This window comes from Zophobas morio, unplaced genomic scaffold (genome assembly GCF_036711695.1).
Source record: "Zophobas morio isolate AGI-343-1 ecotype UQ-CSIRO unplaced genomic scaffold, CSIRO_AGI_Zmor_V1 ptg000030l, whole genome shotgun sequence".
In the NCBI taxonomy this organism is placed as follows: domain Eukaryota; kingdom Metazoa; phylum Arthropoda; class Insecta; order Coleoptera; family Tenebrionidae; genus Zophobas; species Zophobas morio.
The window spans coordinates 16,244,486-16,265,481 of NW_026972135.1; the positions used below are offsets into that span (position 1 = coordinate 16,244,486).

Below are 20,996 nucleotides of genomic sequence, written 5' to 3' on the forward strand. Positions count from 1 at the left end.
CTATCATTAGAGCATTTAACTAGAATTGTTGCATTTATTTTTAATGCATGTTTAAATAAGTATGCACAATGAATGCAAGAACAAAAATATTGTTTTAATTGCTTTATAGTGTCTCTACTACAACTCATTTATTTCAAATAGTAAAGTAATTATCAAGTTAAACATAATTGTTTACCGAGGTTTAATTATTACTATTATTTCAGATTTTGTGTGGATGTAAGAATAACAAGTATTATTTATTATTACCTAAGGAGACCTTTCAGGACGTGTAATTAAATGAAATTTTAATTAGTGATCATGTTGTGAACTCAGAACAAGAATGCAGAGCAATTTTCTTTCCTATATGAAATTTTGATGAATGTCAAGTTTCATGATTTCGTAGGTTATGGAGTACGAAAATGCAGGTTTTACATTTTTAGCGGTTCTTGTCCTGATCGAAAGTTATGACGACACCTAGCTCTAGCTTATGTCAAAATTAGAAAAATATTTAGACCGAACTTCCGTTATTTTTGAAATAGAACCAAACCTCATGTATTGTTTTTCTCTTTTTTTTCTGGAGTTTTGAAGTAGGTATTCACTGTGCGTAATTTTGAAAAATTAATAAAATGCAAGTAATATTTTGTATCAAAAGATACATATAGGCTGTACTCAGCGAGTTTTATTATATGAATTTTGTAAATCCATGAAATTGTCAATATGTTTGAATTATTTTTGGTATTTGTTAATGTTGGATATGTTGTCATGGACTTGATGTGATGGTAAAACCGAAAGCGTGTACTACAATACATATTTAACGATCCTTGTTTTTAACGAGTGAGAATAATTTCAAAATTTCAGTTTTGTTAAGATTTTAAAAAGTGTGAATAAGAACAGAGATAAGAACGATTCCAACACGTTGCTCAAGAAATTTAGGTAAGGTTGGCTGAAATACTTTGATCGAGAATTTGGTTTATAAATAACGTCAAGAAATAAATAAGTAGTAATAAATAAAATAATCATGTGTAAAAGTGCCACTTTTTAAGCCTGCAGTTCTAGCCCCCCCGCCCTCCAAAAAATTTTTAAGTCTCAAATTTCTTTTATTTAACTTTTTACTCAATAATAAAACTAAATTAAAGACTCCAAAGAGCTGCAAAATGAGAAGGAATCATGTTAAAAACAAATTTGTTTGTACTTTTTTCATCGGTGTTAATTAAAGAAGTAATGTCCAAACTTTAGCCCACATTTTCCGAAACACCTGTATAATATATTCCAAGACAGTTATCATCAAATAACTTAGCAAAGGAAATAAAAAATTCATGAACAGCGATGTTTATCGTCCCATCCGATAAAAGAAATCTAACTTTTGCAACGCAGCTTCTACATTTGCCACACTGAATGACTGATATCATAATATGATTTTTAAAATCGTGGTTAAATCAAAGAAACTGCCAAATTTACATAACCGACCCTTATCCAGGAAGATCGTGAATATTATACATCTTGTGGCGTTGAGCGGGCGGATAAAATTGGCGTGGGTAAAACTCAACAACTAATTTCTTACTAACTTGAAGTTAAAGTTACACGACTAACTATTACAACGATTATGCACAAAATAATTCCGGCGCTTCTTGTCTGGATTTTCTCGACACTCGATGACTGAATTCGACTGAATAATAATGCGTTGCCGAAGGTGGCCTCTATTTAAACGCATACTTCTGCAATCGAGGTCTTTCTCGAATATCCATCGCGACTTTCGCTTCCAGGCTTTTCGAGCGCCCCATTTAGACTTTTTTGGGCCCGTCGCAGTATCCGCTTACAGGCTTTCCTTTAGTGAACGTTGCGTCGCTCGACCGATGAGTCATACTACATACGAGAAGAAACGCATACATACTAGAAGACCCATAGGCGTCGTACCGGCGTATGGGTTTATTTGGTAACAATATACAGAGTGTCTATAAATGATTCATACATTGTCATTAATTTAGCTAATTTACTCTTTGTAAAGTCATGGAATTATCCCAACTCAAATTTTTTCTCTTTCTAGCTTATGTACTTTATGTGAGATAAAAAGTGACCAAATTTTGAGTAGGTCGGTAAAGTCTTATATGAAATTTTGATATTTGTCACTTGTTCGAGTAAAAAATGAAGCGATTTAACGACCAAGCAAAACAAATAATTTTAAAAGTGTTAGACTATCTTGATGGAAACCAAGATGTTTTGGAATTTAAGAAAAAACGGGGGACAGAACTGACCGCAGAAATGTTGAAAATTTCGGAAAGATCTGTCTACAGGCTACAAAAAAGTCCAGGTTTAAGTGACTTTCAATACAAGAAAAATATGTCTTCTAGAATTAGTCACATAAGAGACAAAAGTGAATCCTGTAGATTTAATGTCCATCCCGGAGATTATCCCAAAAAACGTTATCATTTAGATTTATACGCACAACACCATGGGCATTGGGTATTGAGGCTGCCACCTTACCACTGTCATTTCAACGCTACTGAAATGGCATGGTCGGAAGTTAAAAGAAATTATGATAACATCATTCCAAGAACCAGCTCTTCCCCTAAAGATGTTTGTGCAACTTGGAAAAATATGACTGATTAAGTTCCGGTTGTGGATTACGTTAAACATACTGATAACATAATAATAAATTGTTCTTGGGAAAATGAAAAAATTTTAGATATTTCAGAACAGAATGAAATTATTATTAATGTTAATAATTCGGATGATAGTGAGAGTGGAAGTGAGGATGATAACAGTAGCCTTGAAGATTTAGATGTCGATATGTTACAACTTGAAACTTTTTCTTATTAAAGCTTTTTTTCGTTTTTTTTAATAAAATTCAATTAATGAAGTGATTAAATGGCCCAGTTTATAAAAAAGAAAAGTCAAAATTTACCATTTTTTTAGTTGATGTGTTTAACATGACTCTGATTGGATTGACTTTCCTTTTTTAGTACCTGTACCTTTCAATAATTACGAATTTAGACTTATCCATCGCAACATATTCTTAACATATAAGAAATCACGTACGAAAATTTACTAAAAAATGTCACGTTCTAAGTGTAATAAATTTATTATGACAAATCGGAGTACTGCCAACTGAACTGTCAAATTTTGATAGATAGCGCGAATCTGAAACGATTGTAAACGGTTAGCATTATTATTTTTATTACTGATGATAGCCTGCCGTGTTACACTACATTTAAAGTAAAGTTTAGAGTCATTTACTAAAGTTACTACTCCGTTACTAGTCAACCCTAAACTTTATAAAAGTAGCAGAAATCTCTGTCAAATTAGTCATTAGTGTCACTTTTTGCTAAAAATGCGTCAACTCTTCCACTAGACACTAAAGTGTTATTGATCAGCATAGATTAATAAAAGATGAAACCACAAGTGACCACAGCTTTTTACATAAACAGAATTATTCCATAGCGCCAAGTTTTAATTTGGTATAATTAACGTAAAAAACCCGAAATTAAAACATGAGTTAAAAATAGCAGGATTTTTCGCCTCTTTGATGCACTATTTCCGATGCTTCACAATATAACATATATCTCTCTTAATTTCAATCGAAACGTTTCGTTTTTTTCGTATCTTGATAAATTAAAAAAAAAAAAGGAAATTAAGTGACATCCTTAGCCCCTTTGATAGATCTTTAAAAGTTCCCAGATAAAGTTAAAAGACTTCTTTCCAGCTAAGTAATTTGGCCAGATCCAATCAAAGCTTTTCCAAACTGCCAGTCAGAGTTGCCACAACAACCTCATCTTTCAGCAGCTTTCGAATTAGTGACCTCCGCAATAATGTCTGCTTTCAATTTAGCGACGACAAAAATTTTTAGTTAAGTGGTTTTAATCACGGCTTTGACGTGGCCCTTCACCAGATAAAGTTTTATTTGTTCAGCAGGAATATTTTCGTAACATTAGAGAAAGAAATGTATTGGATGCTCTTTTTTGGGTTATATTATAACAAAAAACGTTCTCAAGTTGGCATTTTTTTCTCTTAACTTATGATAAGAACGACTACTTGTGTGTTTAACGTCAAGTTAACGACTTTTTACTTCCCGAGCGTAAGCAAAGGAAGTATTGTAATCGAGTCCGTCGGCCGACTCTCTACTTTTACGTTTTCTCGATCTTTCATGACCCCTAGAAGACGAAGAAATAGGTCTCCCATTTCCGTCTGTCTGTCCGTCTGTCCGTCTGTCCGTCTGTCCGTCTGTCCGTCCGTCTGTCCGTCCGTCTGCCGTCCCGGATTTTTATTAGACAGATAATCTCCGAAAGTACTCGACCGATTGTTGTGAAATTTTGTACTTATATTAAGAATATCATGTAGATGGTAAAACGCTAACCAAAATTTGTTTAATCATCCCCACCACTAATGCGATGACGTCACTTCAAAATTGTACATGGTAAATGGGTTTTCAATTGTATAAAATAACATAGTCCTACACATGTAGTTTACAACTCTGAATCGACTTTTCACCCGAAACGTCCAGATTTTTGGAAAAAAAATCAAAATTATAAAACAACATTTTGAAATTTAATTTTTAATCTGCTAACCAGAATGCTTTGAAATGTTGCAGATGTTTTAAGGCTATAAAGAGCATCATAAATCTTTAGTCAAAAAATATTTGCTTATCCCCTCCAAAAACTTGATGACGTCAGCTAAAAAGTTTGTGGAATAAATCATATCTAAAATGTACAAAATATGATGAGTCTGTACTTGTGATCTATCACTCCATTCATATTTTTTGGATTTGCATATACAGGGTGACTCAAAAAAATTAATGAATGCGTAAATATATTTTATTGATTTAATCAGGAACTACAAAACCGAATGCTCTGAAATCTTGCAGATGTTTTAAGGTCATAAAGAGCATAATAAATGTTTAGTCAAAATATATTTCCTTATCCCCTCCAAAAACTTGATGACGTCAGCTCGAAAGTTTGCCGAATAAATCATATCTAAAATGTACAAAATATGATGAGCCTGTACTTGTCATTTATCACTCCATTCATATTTTTTGGATTTGCATATACAGAGTGACTCAAAAAAATTAATGAATGCGTAAATATATTTTATTGATTTAATCAGGAACTACAAAACGGAATGCTTCGAAATCTTGAAGATATTTTAAAATTATCATAAGCATGGCAAATTTTTGATCAAAACGTATTTGGTCGTCCCCCCTAAAAAATTTATGACGTCACCACAAAATTTTGCTGAATAAATCCTATCTAAAATGTACAAAATATAGTGAGTCTCTTCTTGTGATTTATCATTCCATTCAAATTTTTTCGATTTGCATATACAGGGTGACTCAAAAAAATTAATGAATGCGTAAATTTATTTTATTGATTTAATCAGGAACTACAAAACCGAATGCTTTGAAATCTTGCAGATGTTTTAAGGTTATAAAGAGCATAATAAATTTTTAGTCAAAATATATTTGGTTATCTTCTACAAAAAACTGATGACGTCAGCTCAAAAGTTTGCCGAATAAATCGTATCTAAAATGTACAAAATATGATGAGTCTGTACTTGTGATTTATCATTCCATTCATATTTTTGGATTTGCATATGCAGGGTGACTCAAAAAAATTAATGAAGGCGTGAATTTATTTTATCGATTTAATCAGGAATTACAAAACCGAATGCTTTGAAATCTTGGGAATGTTTTAAAGTTATTATAAGCATGGTAAACTTTTGTTCAAAATGTATTTGTTCATTCCTCCTAAAAAAATTGATGACGTCACCCTTAAATTTTGCTGAATAAATCCTATCTAAAATGCAAAAAATATGATGAGTTTGTAGTTGTGATTTATCATTCCATTCATATTTTTTAGATTTTCTTAAGAGGTGGTTCAAAAAAATTAATGAAGTCAATTTATTTTATTGATTAAATTAAAGGCAACACTTATTATTAGTATTGTACCCCAACCAACCCAATTTGGTAGACACAAAATTTGTTAAAGGAAAAACTCGGTTGAAACATAAGGGTAGCACGCTTATTTACATCGACTTTAACATTACAGACCTGCATTTGTTTTATGCGTTCACTTAGTTCCGCGAATGTGAAATAGACATGTTTATAATCAACCAATTGTGAATTTCACCGTCAAGAATTAAAATAAAACCGAATGTTTTATATAATAAGCGGAAGTCGAAGCAGTAAAACCGATGGTCGTTTTGTTTACAGTTTCTCTGTTTGACTCTCACGTATGCTGTTACGCCTGTCATCTTAAATTAAGAATGTTTATACATACACGATTTTCAGTTGCCTCTGATACGTATACGTGAGTAAATTGTTTCGTTATTTTATTGATTATTACAAATCAATATTCAAAACGACCCAATTCATTTTCCCGAAAATTTGAGAATATAATAATTTTATTCTTAGTATTACACTACATCTATCCCAACTGATATACGTGTCCTTGCAAAAATGCTGATGACGTCATCGCAATTTTTTTTAAATTCCCACTACAAAAATGTAATGAGAAAAAAAACACAATAGGCATGCAGTCGTCAAGTTTCCGACAGCAAGGGAAGTACTGTCTAAACTCTTTAGACCAATTTTTTAATAAATAAAAGTTATGCTATATTATGTGATTTGCCTTTGAACTAAGACAAATAAATTTGTTATCATCACCATCAACCGGAATATTTCAGCCATTGTCGACATATTTCAAAAAGTACCTACTAATAAGTTGATGCCGGCCTATGACAGGCAGGTAGACAGACGGAAAAGGAGACCTCTTTTTTCGTTCACTAGGGTCATCAAAAAGTGCAGAAAACATGAAAGTTTACAAAACCTCTTTAGCGTACACTTGGGAAACGTCGTATCGAAATTTCAGAAATGCACTATGGTAATACAGCCTATAACGTGACTAATCAAAAAAAAAAAAACAGAACCCTGTTGTACAGTTGAAAATAATTTTTGTGTACGCTACTCAAAGAATTGTATAACTCTATTTTTTACTTACACGCTGCAGTGGGTCAAATATGTGACCCAAAAATGAGGAAAAAGACAACACGTCTACAATAATATATTTATATATAATTGGCGACAGACATTTCAAAGTTACTATTCTTTGTAACTACTATTTCCATCGCCAAAAAATTTTTACATTACTAATCTTCTCAACTTTTTCGTATTCCAAAATTTTGCTAATTATTACTTTTTTTTAATTTTTTATGTATATTTTATAATGTACAGTTTCTTTGAACTGCCACTGAAACATAAATAAGTGTCAAACTTTGGTGTAAACTACGGTCAAAATCACGGTTAAAGTTTGAACGGGAGCAACTTGTATCATGAATTAACGATATGACAATTTTTTCGTATAGTGTTACAAATTGTAGCTACAGAAATGAACGATTCATTAATGGTCATAATCGTGTAACGACTAATTATTATCCATGTTTTTGCTTTTCTAGATCAACAAGGACGAGGTATTTTAAAGTGAAATGAAGCACCATATACGTTATTGGGTTAATGCGTCCTAAATGGCAACAAAAAGTAAAGAAGACGTACTTACGTACTTACTATATACTCGTACCCACTTGAAGTTTTATCACTACTAAAAGGAAATTTTCGCACGAAAAAGTATAACTACTTACGTACTACTTCATCACCGTGTTAAAAATATGTAAATATACCTTAACTATCGCACTTGATAATAATAAAAAGAAGTACACAACAACAATTTATTTTTATTTAAAAATAACTGATATGAATGCAATAATGCATACTAAAATATGGTTTTCAAAATAATCTGTGAACCAAAGTATTTTATCAATAGTTGCAGAACGGTTGTGCTGAAATAGAGCTATTATTTAGGTTATTTAGCACTTGCTGAATAAACTATTGATACTGTAAGGGCGGCCGAAGAACCTAAACTAATTAGGAAGTATTGCAATAGGTTCCATTCATCGGGTAGCCACTTTCATGTTTTCTCGAAATTCCTTGATCCTAGAATTTGAAAAAATAGGTCTCCCGTTTCTGTCTGTCTGTTTATCTGTGGTTTGTAACCTTTCGCCTTATCGATTTTTGTTAGAACTATAATCTCCAAAACTATTATAAACGATTGTTGTCAAATTTTTAAAATTTATATTTATCGTAGTCTTCTGGTGATTTTATTGAACATATAATCTCCAAATGCTAGACTGATTGCTGTGTAATTAGAATTATTCCGGAAATATTGTGTATCGCCCTTTTTTATGTCAACTCAAAATGTTGCGTAGTAAATGCTATTTAAATTTTATAAAAGATCATAATTTTCTACATGTGGCTTATGAATCCGCTTTGAGTTTTTATGTTATAGGAATGGGTGCTAATTAATTGTGAAAAAAAAAATCATTAATAAAATATGTCAAGGCGTCTGCCAGTATTCCAATTTAATTCATGACATTTTTAGTACCACAACACATAAACTTCAAATTGGTTTGTTTTTTATTATAATTTATAGGAATATTATTACCCACAGTAAAAACCTTTAATTTCCATGCTTATAAAGAATACCTCGTATTCTAGGTCCAATGTGATTCAACTATCAAGAATTATCCTCTTCAGAAATTTCTGGGTTACTGTAGTGGTTTGGTGTAAACTTGGATTTATGGTTATATCAATCAAATTTAGTATCAGCAACATATATTTAAAACAAAAAGTGCGGTTCCATGAAATTCCTAATTTCGTTGTAAAAGACGTGCCACTGTCTTTGGGTCATATTTTGTTACAAATTCCTACAATCCATCATCTGGAGTACCGCAAGGGTCAAATCTCAGACCTTTGCTGTTTATTTATATGTCAACGACACAGTAGAATATATGTCGTGTCCATAATTACTTAAAATTATTTGTTGAAGTGAAAATTTTAAAAGAACATGAGCTCTTCAAAAGATTTATAGATGCTATTTTTAAGCGGTGTATTGTTAACAAGCTTATTTTAAACATACTTAAATGCATGGTTACCTCATTTAGCCAAAAGCTAAACTTTGTGAAATATCCATATAATATTAATAATATCATGCTATCGGGTTTCTGTAAACGATTAGAGGGTCGAAGTACGTCATGGATTCGTGCCGCCTCTCAGTTTTGAACTTTACTAAATGGTTCGCAACTTATTAAAAAGTAAAACAGTGTAAATGTTGAAAATATTCACCACTTTGTTCAAGGCACGTGTTCACTCTCTTTTTAATTTCAAAAATGTTCTGCAATCCTTTCGTCGGAACTCATTTTTCTATTTCATGTTACAACAGAAACTCCTGACGGATTGTGTCCTTGATGAAATGTCGATCGGAACATTTTCCAATGGGAATTCTCACAAAAAACATAGGAATAGCATTGCGCTTTGTCAATTCATTTATATTTTTTGAGCATTTGTTTAACCCTTCATCCGATTTCCTCGACTCGCTCAATATACGATATACTGCCATTATTAGGTATTACTATCATCATCGCAATTGAAGAAAGTTATTAAGAGTCACTGTATTTCCTGGACACTGCTATTATTATTAGTAGTATGCTATACATTTTTATACTTATATGTTCAGTTGGGAGCACGAAATAGTTTACGTTTCCATTTATGTCAGTTGTCAAAATTAAATTTTTTCGTAGTGTAAAATGGATATTTTATGTCAAAATGACACAACAGTGCCGTAATCGAGTCCATTGGCCGAATTGTAACTTTCGTATTTTCTTGATGTGTCATGACCTCTGGAATACGAACGAAGTGTTCTCTCGTTTCCGTTTTTCTGTCTGTCTATCTGTCTGTCTGTCTGACTGTCTGTATCCATTTTTATTAGACAAGTAATCTCCGAAACTACTAGAGCGATTGTTGTCAAATTTTGTATATATATTAAGAACTAGCTGACCCCGTGAACTTCGTTTCACCTACAATTTAATTTTGAATCTGCAAAGTCGAATGCTTTGAAATCTTGCAGATGTTTTAAACATATGATAAGCATAATAAATTTTTATTCAAAATGTATTTACTTATCCCCTCCAAAAAATTTATGACGTCAGCCCAAAATTTTGCCAAATGAATCTTATCTAAAATGTCCAAAATAGGATGAGACTATACTTACGATTTATCATTCCATTCATATTTTTTAGTTTTGCTTATAGGGGGTGTCTCAAAAAAATTAATCACTGAGTCAATTTATTTTATTGATTGAATCAAGAATTGCAAAACTGAATTTTGAAATATTGCAGACGTTTTGAAGTTACTGTTTGACATGGTAGGTTTTCAATCAAAATATATCTGTTTATCAAGCCCAAAAACTTGAAGACGTCATCTCAAGATTTTGCCGAATAAATCCTATCTAAAATGTGGAAAACATCATCAGTATATTTTCGTAATTTATCATTGCATTCATATTTTTTAGATTTGCTTTTACAGTGACTCAAAAAAATATATGGATCAGTCAATTTATTTTAGTGAATAACTCAAGAGTTGCAAAAATGAATACTTTGAGATCTTGCAGACGTTTTAAAGTTATTGTAAGCATGGTAAATTGTTAAGAATATTTATTTATTCCCCCCAAAAAATTGATGGAATGGCTCACTCGATTTTCGCAGATAATTTTGGGAATACAATACAGTTATTTTTAGTATTACACTGCACCAATCCAAGGTGGTATACGTGTTGATCGTAAATGTTGATTAGGTCATCACAAAATTGTGTGAAGAAAAGACTCAACTCGAGAATGCTGAATATGTTTCATTATACATTTGGTGCGAAGGAAGTTCTGTCGAAACAACGTTCGATCAAATTTTTGACAATGGTTGATATAAATAAAACTCAGTAGATGCTCATACTAGATTTTCTTTTCTAGATGATGCTAATACTTCAGTAGGTAACAGTTGATGCTCAAGTAGTATCTCGATACAACAAAAACGGGAAACAGTGACAGTGTTCAACGATCAAGGCAAAAATCGAGTCACCAAAATATAAGTTAGTATGGGGTAGACACCTTGAGATAGGAATCTCTATGGCCAGTGTTAGAAAAAACCCACTGCACAATTTATGCATAAATGAAAGTTAATTACCTGAAAAGTTTTCGATATTCCCGCTCTTAATGTGTTTTTCAAACTGAATGCGCCTTTTGACGACGTTCCACGTTCAACGGAAGCTGTCAAAGGAGGAATAATTTTCCCGTTTTTCCGAATTTTTCATTGCTACTTCGCTCATGGAGGAAGGAATATTCCTTCCTCCATGACTTCGCTCCTATTGATCGTAGCGTGATGTTATATAGCCTATATGTATAGACGATAAATGGACTATTCAACACAAAAAGATTTTTTGAATTCGAACCAGTAGTTTCTGAGATTAGCGCGTTCAACCAAAAAAACTCTTCAACTTTATTATATAAGTATAGATATATAATAATTGGCGACAGACATTTCACACTTTGATTTTACTATTGTTACTATTCCTTGCCACTACTACAAACTTCCATCGCCAAAAAATTTTACATTACTAATCTCAATTTTTTCGTATTCCAAAAGTTTGCTAATTACTTTTTTTGAATTTTTTATATCTATTTTATAATATATAGTTTCTTAGAACTGTCACTGAAACATAAATAAGTGTCAAACATTTGTGTAAACTACTGTCAAAATCACATTTAAAGTTTGAACGGGAGCAACTTGTATAATTAATTAACGATATGACAATTTTTTGGTATAGTGTTATAAATTGTGGCTACAGAAATTAACTATTCATTAATGGTCATAATCGTGTAACGACTAATTATTATCCATGTTTTTGCTTTTCTAGATCAACAAGGACGAGGAATTTTAAAGTGAAATGAAGCACCATATACGTTATAGGGTTAATGCGTCCTAATTGGCAACAAAAAGTAAACAAGACGTACTTACGTGCTTACTATACACTCGTACCCACTTGAAGTTTTATCACTACTAAAAGGAAATTTTCGCACGAAAAAATATAACTACTTACGTACTACTTCATCACTTTGTTAAAAATATATAAATATACCTTAACTATCGCACTTGATAATAATAAAAAGAAATGCACAACAGTTAATTTTTATTTAAAAATAACTGATATGAATACAATATTGCATATTGAAATATGGTTTTCAAAATAATTTGTAAACCAAAGTATTTTTATTATATTATTTAGGTTATTTAGCACTTGCTGAATAAAACATTGATACTATAACGGCGAACGAAGAGCCTAAACTAATTAGGAAGTATTGCAATAGGTTCCATTCGTCGGGTAGCTACTCTCATGTTTTCTCAAACTTCCATGACCCCAGAATTTGAAAAAATAGGTCTCCCGTTTTTGTCTGTCTGCTTATCTGTGGTTTGTGACCTTTCGCCTTATCCATTTTTGTTAGACCGATAATCTCCGAAACTATCACTATCGGACCGATTGTTGTCAAATTTTTAAAATTTGTGCTTATCGTAGTCTTCTGGCGGTTTTATTAAACAGATAACCTCCAAATACGTTCACTGAAAAGAATCAAGGAATTTTTATGACTTTGTTTGTCTTGTCTAGTTGTCGTCCTACCTGCAGAGATGTTACCATTTTGTTGATGTGTTTGAGTGACGAACAATTAGAGCATAACTTCCTGTACCCTTGTACCTAATTTCAATTGATTTGTACAACTGGTTCTCAAGATATTTAACCGTTTCCATACATTTTAGAGACCCTGTATAAAGGTTATCAGAAAACAAACATGTTTTATATTTATAAATAACGTTAGACCATTTTTTTAGATGGATGCACACCTGTTGGAAATAAATTCTATTTATTTATTTGTTTATTTATTTATTTATTTATTTATTCCCAATACTAACAATATACATATTAGACAAATATAAAACCTGCAGTCCTGCAAAGCTTTAACTAATGTTTGGTATTTAGTACAGGCCATGCAATTTCTTTGTAAGTTGGTACTAATGACAGATTCTCAAAATCCATCCCTACTAGATATCAAACATTAATGAAAGCAGCCCTGTATTATCTGTATGCCGAATCAATTCATCTTTATTAAAAATATATTACAAAAGAACAATCACATTAAAAAATATGGCTAAAATAACTTGTCCCCGCGTATATATGCACATTTAAAGCAGATAAAGTTTGTTTTAAAGTACCGATACTCGGCAATTTCTCCACGTCTTTTCTACTTTCTAATTTTTTCCAGATTTAGATAAAATGAATACCAGGTAGTAAACAAGCCGCATTTCTTCATTCTTTCAAATTACCATAGGAAAAAAAATCTTTCTGACCATCATGTGATAATACTAAAATCAGCAATGGGTAGTCTGCCAAATCTACACGAACTAGGAAAGGACTCTCAGAGCGGTCCATCGCCGTACCGACCAGGACCGGCGTTGGGTCACCTGTGCGGAGGCGGCCAGCCCACTTTGTCACAAGAAGAAAAATCAAAAATTCTGCACCGCTACTCTGGTCATGCTCGGATGACAAAGGCAAGAAGCAACGGTCACGAATCAAAAATAGCCTGCGACGACTTCATGCTGGAGGTAAAATCGAAAAAGTGTCCTCATTTTTGAGCGTAATACAGTTTGGATAGGCAGCAAAGTTTTTTCTCGAAATTTATTGAAAATAAGGTTGTAAATTATTATTACAGCTGACATTCACAACCCAAAACGAAAATCGCTGCCTGTCCATAATCCACGGTTGCTTATTTTGTGACGCCCCTTTGACTGGACTAGCGAGTAATTTTCATTTCAGCATATGGCCACTTACTCGCCGATTTCCAACCGCTCAACCCGAAATTTAGCCCATGCCATCAGACTCCATGAACAGTTCCATCGGAGCGACTTCGGTCCGTCGTTTGATCGCCGTGGTGCGCTCCAACACTCACAACAATCCGCAAGCAAGACAAGAACCACCGTACTCTCGCCGTCTCCTATTAACGAATCTCGTGGTTCTCTGCATCTCGCATTTAATCATCACTGCCGCCTTCCTGCCTTTCCTCGCCCTCCAAACGAGCGTTTCAGTGTGGACGATGCCCCTGAGGCACTACCTCAAACCCATCAACATTAACATAGGATCTTTTTTGCTGGCCGTGGTACATTTTTTCGCGGCGGCCTCCTCGGTTTTCGGACCCTCGGTTGTGCAGAAGCTTGGGACGAATTTAGTCTTTCTTTGTTCCTACGTCGTGTTCCTCGTTTTCTATGTCTCTCATCTTTATCCGTCGCTTTACTTACTTCTTCCTGTGTGCGTAGTTTTGGGATTGGTTTTGGGTCCGCTGGCTTCGTCACAAATCACTTTCCTGATGACTCTTTCAGCGAAAATTAGTTACATGTTTTCCGAAGACGACGACGATTCAAAAGCGATTAGGAAAACGTGTATTATTAGAAGGTTAGCGAGGGCGTTTAAAGCTGCACATGATTTTGGACTTATTGTAGGTTCTGTTTTATCCGCTCTACTTATCACCTACACGGTCAACATCAGCAATCAAGAATATGGAGACATATTCGACAACTCGACGGCCGTTAACGTCAAAAACGACACGGAGAGTTGCAGTAATTTTACGGTTGACACCAACTGCACGAGGTTAGTTTAATATAGTGCAAAAAGTAGATAGAAACATGTGTAGGTAAAACATATTTTGTGCGAACGCACGAACCATGAGTGCAAAGTTTTATAACGAACAAACATTCCAACTATTTAGTATCGTAGTAATAATAACAAAGAAACTCGTTTTCAAGTCGACCTATATTGATAAAACTAGGTGTATATACAAGGTGTTTGAAATACATGTATAAAAAATTTGAGTTCTAGGTATAGTGAACCTAAGAGGTCTGAAAAAGATCCTTCTGATATTAAAATTAGTGTGGGGATAATCGATCCCTATTCAGAATTTTTCGACACCACTGATGAATCATCAGGCACTTTTATGATCTTAGCAACCATAAAGCCACAAAAATCCCCATTACAACGATAATAACAAGTAAAATGCTAAAAAAATGTTATGTCTAGAGTGCCTTGATATGAATTTTTATAACGAGTGAGGACACGCTTGTCACTGTGACTCGTCTAATTTTTTTGAGGTTAAAACAACTGACCTCAAAAATACTTCAAATTTGACGAAAAGATCATATTATACAGGGGATAGGTAACTGTCAAATTAACTTTTAATCAATTTAATAACATTACTTCCCAAGTATAAGCTAAAGAAGTATAATCCAAGTCCATCGGACGAATTATCTTTTCTCGACGTTTCATGACCCCTATGGTACGAAAAAAGTAGTGTCCCATTTCCGTCTGACTATCTGTTTGTCTGTCTGTATCCATTTTTATTAGGTACGTAATCTCCGAAACTGCTGGACCAATTGTTGTCAAATTTTGTACATATATTAGACGTATCATGTAAATGATTAAATATTAACCAAAATTTTGCTAATTATCGTCACCAACAATTTGATGACGTCATTTTAAAAAATTCTGTTTGGTTTAACTGTTATACAACAATATACTCCTATAAGTGTGGTTTACGAATCCGCTTTGAGTTTTTCCCTAACCGTCCAAATTTTTGCAAACACATAATGCACGGTATAATGACTGGTAGTTTACCATTAGCGTAAAGCATGCGGATCGTGACCTACTGGTTGAGCGTGAGAAATACGGACCGGACATCGCGCGTTTGATTCCAAATTTGTCTTTTCGTTTTTTTTTTTCTTTCGCATTGTGTATTTATGGCATCAGAGCAATTTTTATTTGGATCAAATTACACCACTTTTTCGAAAACGTGAGAATATGCCTGTCTTTATTTAATAAAAATTATAATAATAATATATTCACACCATCCTATTCGACTGTAACAATAACTTTAACCGCCTGTTTTGACTATGTTAATTATGCCATCACAGAATTGTTTACTCATCAAATTAAGAATGAGTCCTCCTATTTTCTTGAAAGTAGAGAATGTGCCCGGCGATATTTAATAATGATCAAATAATAAGTGAAATTTGTGTTCCCGTGGCGCATAGATTGGGGGGTGCTATAACACTTAGTGATTTCGAAAAACTGCACAACAAAAACGTAGCAGTCGTACTTGCGAAGTCGTGCTGTCTGCAGAGCTGTTGCCATTTTATTTGATGTATTTGTGTGAATTCCACAGATCCTGTATAAAGGTTATCAGATAAAAAACATTTTTTATACTTTTTTAAAGAAGACTAGTGTACTTCAAGGGATGGAAGTTCTGTCGAAGTAACCTTGGACCAATTTTTTTTAGAAATAGCCTAAAAATTATAAAATTTGTGAAGTACCTATAAGAATCTAACTTCTTATTTTAGTATATACATTTTATCGTTATTTAGGTTCATTTTCAAGAGAACAGTTCCTGTACATGTTTTTTGGACGACTTTAAAAATAATCCCATTCATTGGTATAAAAACTCAACGAAAAATTATTGATGCACTTAAAAACACGATTTTAACCACGAAGTCCTTAAACAAGAAAATCTGAAACAAGAAATCGTTAAACAAAGAGTCGTCTGTTTAAAGATTCAAGTGTCTAAGTTAAAAAATCAATTAAGTAGTAAACAAAAGCTGTTTTTTGAACAAGACAGAGACATTATTAATTTAAAATCTGAAATTTCAAGTCTGAATTTGAAGTTAAACATGTGTGGCGGCACAATAACACGCGGGTAAAGCAGAGTAAAGATAAGTCGTCTCGTAGTGTAGCGGTTAGCATACCAGCCCGGATTGCTTGGAGACGTGGGTTCGAATCCCACCGAGGCACAACATTTTTCTCTGCTTTCCCACATTGGTGACCACCGACAGGCAACGCGCACGCAACATCCTTCTGCCACCGCCCTGTGCCCGCTGTGTTCGGGGTCCGCAGCACCGCCAGGGTTCGAACGACGAACGTAAGAGTGGCAGGAGCGACGCCAGCAACTATCTCCTTCGCACCCCAGCACGACCGCGCGCTGTGTCGCTGGGGGGGGAGTACTGTGGCGGCACAATAACACGCGGGTAAAGCAGAGTAAAGATAAGTCGTCTCGTAGTGTAGCGGTTAGCATACCAGCCCGGATTGCTTGGAGACGTGGGTTCGAATCCCACCGAGGCACAACATTTTTCTCTGCTTTCCCACACATGTTTGGAAAATTTGGAAATAATGTTAATAAAGGTGAAATTTATGTAAAACTAAAAATTTAAGAAGATGGGATAAAAAGATCTAGAAAAATCTTAAAAATTAAATTTTGCTACGGATACTCTGGTTATTATCTAACTCTTTCAAAATTTAACTATCCACTGGCGTACTTAAGCACATTAAATATAAAAGGGCAGGATATTAAATTTATGCCAAGGGTCGTCTATGATTTTTTTTTAATTAACTATGTATTAAAATGGAAGCTTTAAATCACTTTGAAAAAGACTGCTGTTTATTTTTGGATGAAACAACAATAACTCCAGGAAATCAATATTGTGTTGGACTTAATTTGACAAATATAACATCTGAAATCGATCAATTTGAAAAGGTTTTGGCATAGCATGCAGTAAATTTGGGGTACAAAACTTTATGCTGAATCTAGTTGACAGCAGTAAAAAAAAAATTGGTCTAAAGAGTTTAGACAGTACTTCCCTCGCTGTCGGAAACTTGACGACTGCATGCCTATTGTGTTTTTTTTCTCATTACATTTTTGTAGTGGGAATTTAAAAAAAAATTGCGATGACGTCATCAACATTTTTGCAAGGACACGTATATCAGTTGGGATAGATGTAGTGTAATACTAAGAATAAAATTATTATATTCTCAAATTTTCGGGAAAATGAATTGGGTCGTTTGAATATTGATTTGTAATAATCAATAAAATAACGAAACAATTTACTCACGTATACCTACGTATCAGAGGCAACTGAAAATCGTGTATGTATAAACATTGTTAATTTAAGATGACAGGCGTAACAGCATACGTGAGAGCCAAACACAGAAACTGTAAACAAAACGACCGTCGGTTTTATTGCTTCGACTTCCGCTTATTATATAAAACATTGGGTTTTATTTTAATTCTTGACGGTGAAATTCACAATTGGTTGATTATAAACATGTCTATTTCACATTCGCGGAATCAAGTGAACGCATAAAACAAATGCAGGTCTGTAATGTTAAAGTCGATGTAAATAAGCGTGCTACCCTTATGTTTCAACCGAGTTTTTCCTTTAACAAATTTTGTGTCTACCAAATTGGGTTGGTTGGGGTGTAATACTAATAATAAGTGTTGCCTTTAATTTAATCAATAAAATAAATTGACTTCATTAATTTTTTTGAACCACCTCTTAAGAAAATCTAAAAAATATGAATGGAATGATAAATCACAAGTACAAACTCATCATATTTTTTGCATTTTAGATAGGATTTATTCAGCAAAATTTAAGGGTGACGTCATCAATTTTTTTAGGAGGGATGAACAAATACATTTTGAACAAAAGTTTACCATGCTTATAATAACTTTAAAATATTCCCAAGATTTCAAAGCATTCGGTTTTGTAATTCCTGATTAAATCGATAAAATAAATTCACGCCTTCATTAATTTTTTTGAGTCACCCTGCATATGCAAATCCAAAAATATGAATGGAATGATAAATCACAAGTACAGACTCATCATATTTTGTACATTTTAGATACGATTTATTCGGAAAACTTTTGAGCTGACGTCATCAGTTTTTTGTAGAAGATAACCAAATATATTTTGACTAAAAATTTATTATGCTCTTTATAACCTTAAAACATCTGCAAGATTTCAAAGCATTCGGTTTTGTAGTTCCTGATTAAATCAATAAAATAAATTTACGCATTCATTAATTTTTTTGAGTCACTCTGTATATGCAAATCCAAAAAATATGAATGGAGTGATAAATGACAAGTACAGGCTCATCATTTTTTGTACATTTTAGATATGATTTATTCGGCAAACTTTCGAGCTGACGTCATCAAGTTTTTGGAGGGGATAAGCAAATATATTTTGACTAAACATTTATTATGCTCTTTATGACCTTAAAACATCTGCAAGATTTCAGAGCATTCGGTTTTGTAGTTCCTGATTAAATCAATAAAATATATTTACGCATTCATTAATTTTTTTGAGTCACCCTGTATATGCAAATCCAAAAAATATTAATGGAGTGATAGTTCACAAGTACAGACTCATCATATTTTGTACATTTTAGATATGATTTATTCCACAAACTTTTGAGCTGACGTCATCAAGTTTTTGGAGGGGATAAGCAAATATTTTTTGACTAAAGATTTATGATGCTCTTTATAGCCTTAAAACATCTGCAACATTTCAAAGCATTCTGGTTAGCAGATTAAAAATTAAATTTCAAAATGTTGTTTTATAATTTTGATTTTTTTTCCAAAAATCTGGACGTTTCGGGTGAAAAGTCGATTCAGAGTTGTAAACTACATGTGTAGGACTATGTTATTTTATACAATTGAAAACCCATTTACTATGTACAATTTTGAAGTGACGTCATCGCTTTAGTGGTGGGGATGATTCGACAAATTTTGGTTAGCGTTTTACCATCTACATGATATTCTTAATATAAGTACAAAATTTCACAACAATCGGTCGAGTACTTTCGGAGATTATCTGTCTAATAAAAATCCGTGACAACAGACGGACAGACGGACAGACGGACAGACGGACGGACAGACGGACAGACGGACAGACGGACAGACGGACAGACGGACAGACGGACAGACAGACGGAAATGGGAGACCTATTTCTTCGTCTTCTAGGGGTCATGAAAGATCGAGAAAACGTAAAAGTAGAGAGTCGGCCGACGGACTCGATTACAATACTTCCTTTGCTTACGCTCGGGAAGTAAAAATTAAAAATCTTCGTTCAGCTTTAGTAAATAACAAAATTATAATATTACCTGATGAGAGATTGTACAAAAATATGAATTACCTTTCAGTATAAATGAAATATATTAAAATTTTTGCAAATTTTGGAAAGGATCATGATTTGAAAGTAGATCCTTCCTTAACGACCGATTTATATTATGTACATCATCTTAACAAAAATAAAATGAAAGTCTCTGATAAATTTTAGTGAAGGAGCAGTGAAGATAGGGAAATAGATGAAAAAGATTCAACAACTGCTTGGCTTTTAAAAACTACTAGTAAATGGTTCGAGTTGATATCTTCCAGAAGTAACATCTTGTCTATTTCAGAATTAAACATAGCGAAATATAAAGCATATCAATATAGAAAATAGATTTATCTGCCAACAGTATTTTAGACTTACAAGATTATTTTCTCAACACAAAAAACTACAAATTTTTGTGCACCTCGAAATTTAGCCAAGATTCTCTACAAAGTTTATGGGCAGTTTAAACAAAGACAAGAAATCATTGCAATTCAGATGTTTACGGATTTTTTTTGTATTATTCAGTGTCTGGATCCTAAGATTAAAAAATTGGTCGAAAGTTGTTTCAACAGAACTTCCCTCGCTCCTGAAATACAATGATAATTTGTTTGAGTCACCCTGTATACGCGAATCCAAAAAATATGAATAAAATGATAAATCACAAGTACAGACTCATCATATTTTGTACAATTTAGATAGGATTTATGCAGCAAAATTTCGGGGTGATGTCATGAATTTTTAAGTGGGGATGAGCAAATACATTTTGATCAAAAATTTTCTATTCTTATAATTACTTGAAAACCTCTCCAAGATTTGGTAGCATTCGGCTATGTACTTTTTGATTAAATGAATGAAATAAATACCCGCATTCATTAATTTTTTTGAGTTACCATGTGTATTCAAATCCAAAAACTTTGAACAGAATGATTAATTACAAGTACAGACTCATCATATTTTCTAAATTTTGAACTGACGTCGTCATTTTGATAAAAAATTTACCATGCCTATTATGACCTTAAAATATCTGCAAAATTTCAACGCATTCGGTTTAGCAGATTCAAAATAACATCACAAAATGTTGTTTTATGATTTTGATCTTTTTTCCAAAAATCTGAACGTTTGGAGTA

The 20,996-nt window shown here is 33.1% G+C and overlaps 1 protein-coding gene across 1 annotated transcript in view; it reads left to right on the forward strand.

Moving 5' to 3' along the window:
- Positions 1-20,996, forward strand: part of LOC135138159 (UNC93-like protein) — a 58,078-nt gene that overhangs the window by 10,299 nt on the left and 26,783 nt on the right. Inside the window, 3 exon segments of the mRNA XM_064068051.1 lie at positions 13,164-13,503; positions 13,715-13,773; positions 13,775-14,542. Coding sequence (XP_063924121.1) covers positions 13,276-13,503; positions 13,715-13,773; positions 13,775-14,542 — 1,055 coding nt within the window. The 5' untranslated portion in view covers positions 13,164-13,275.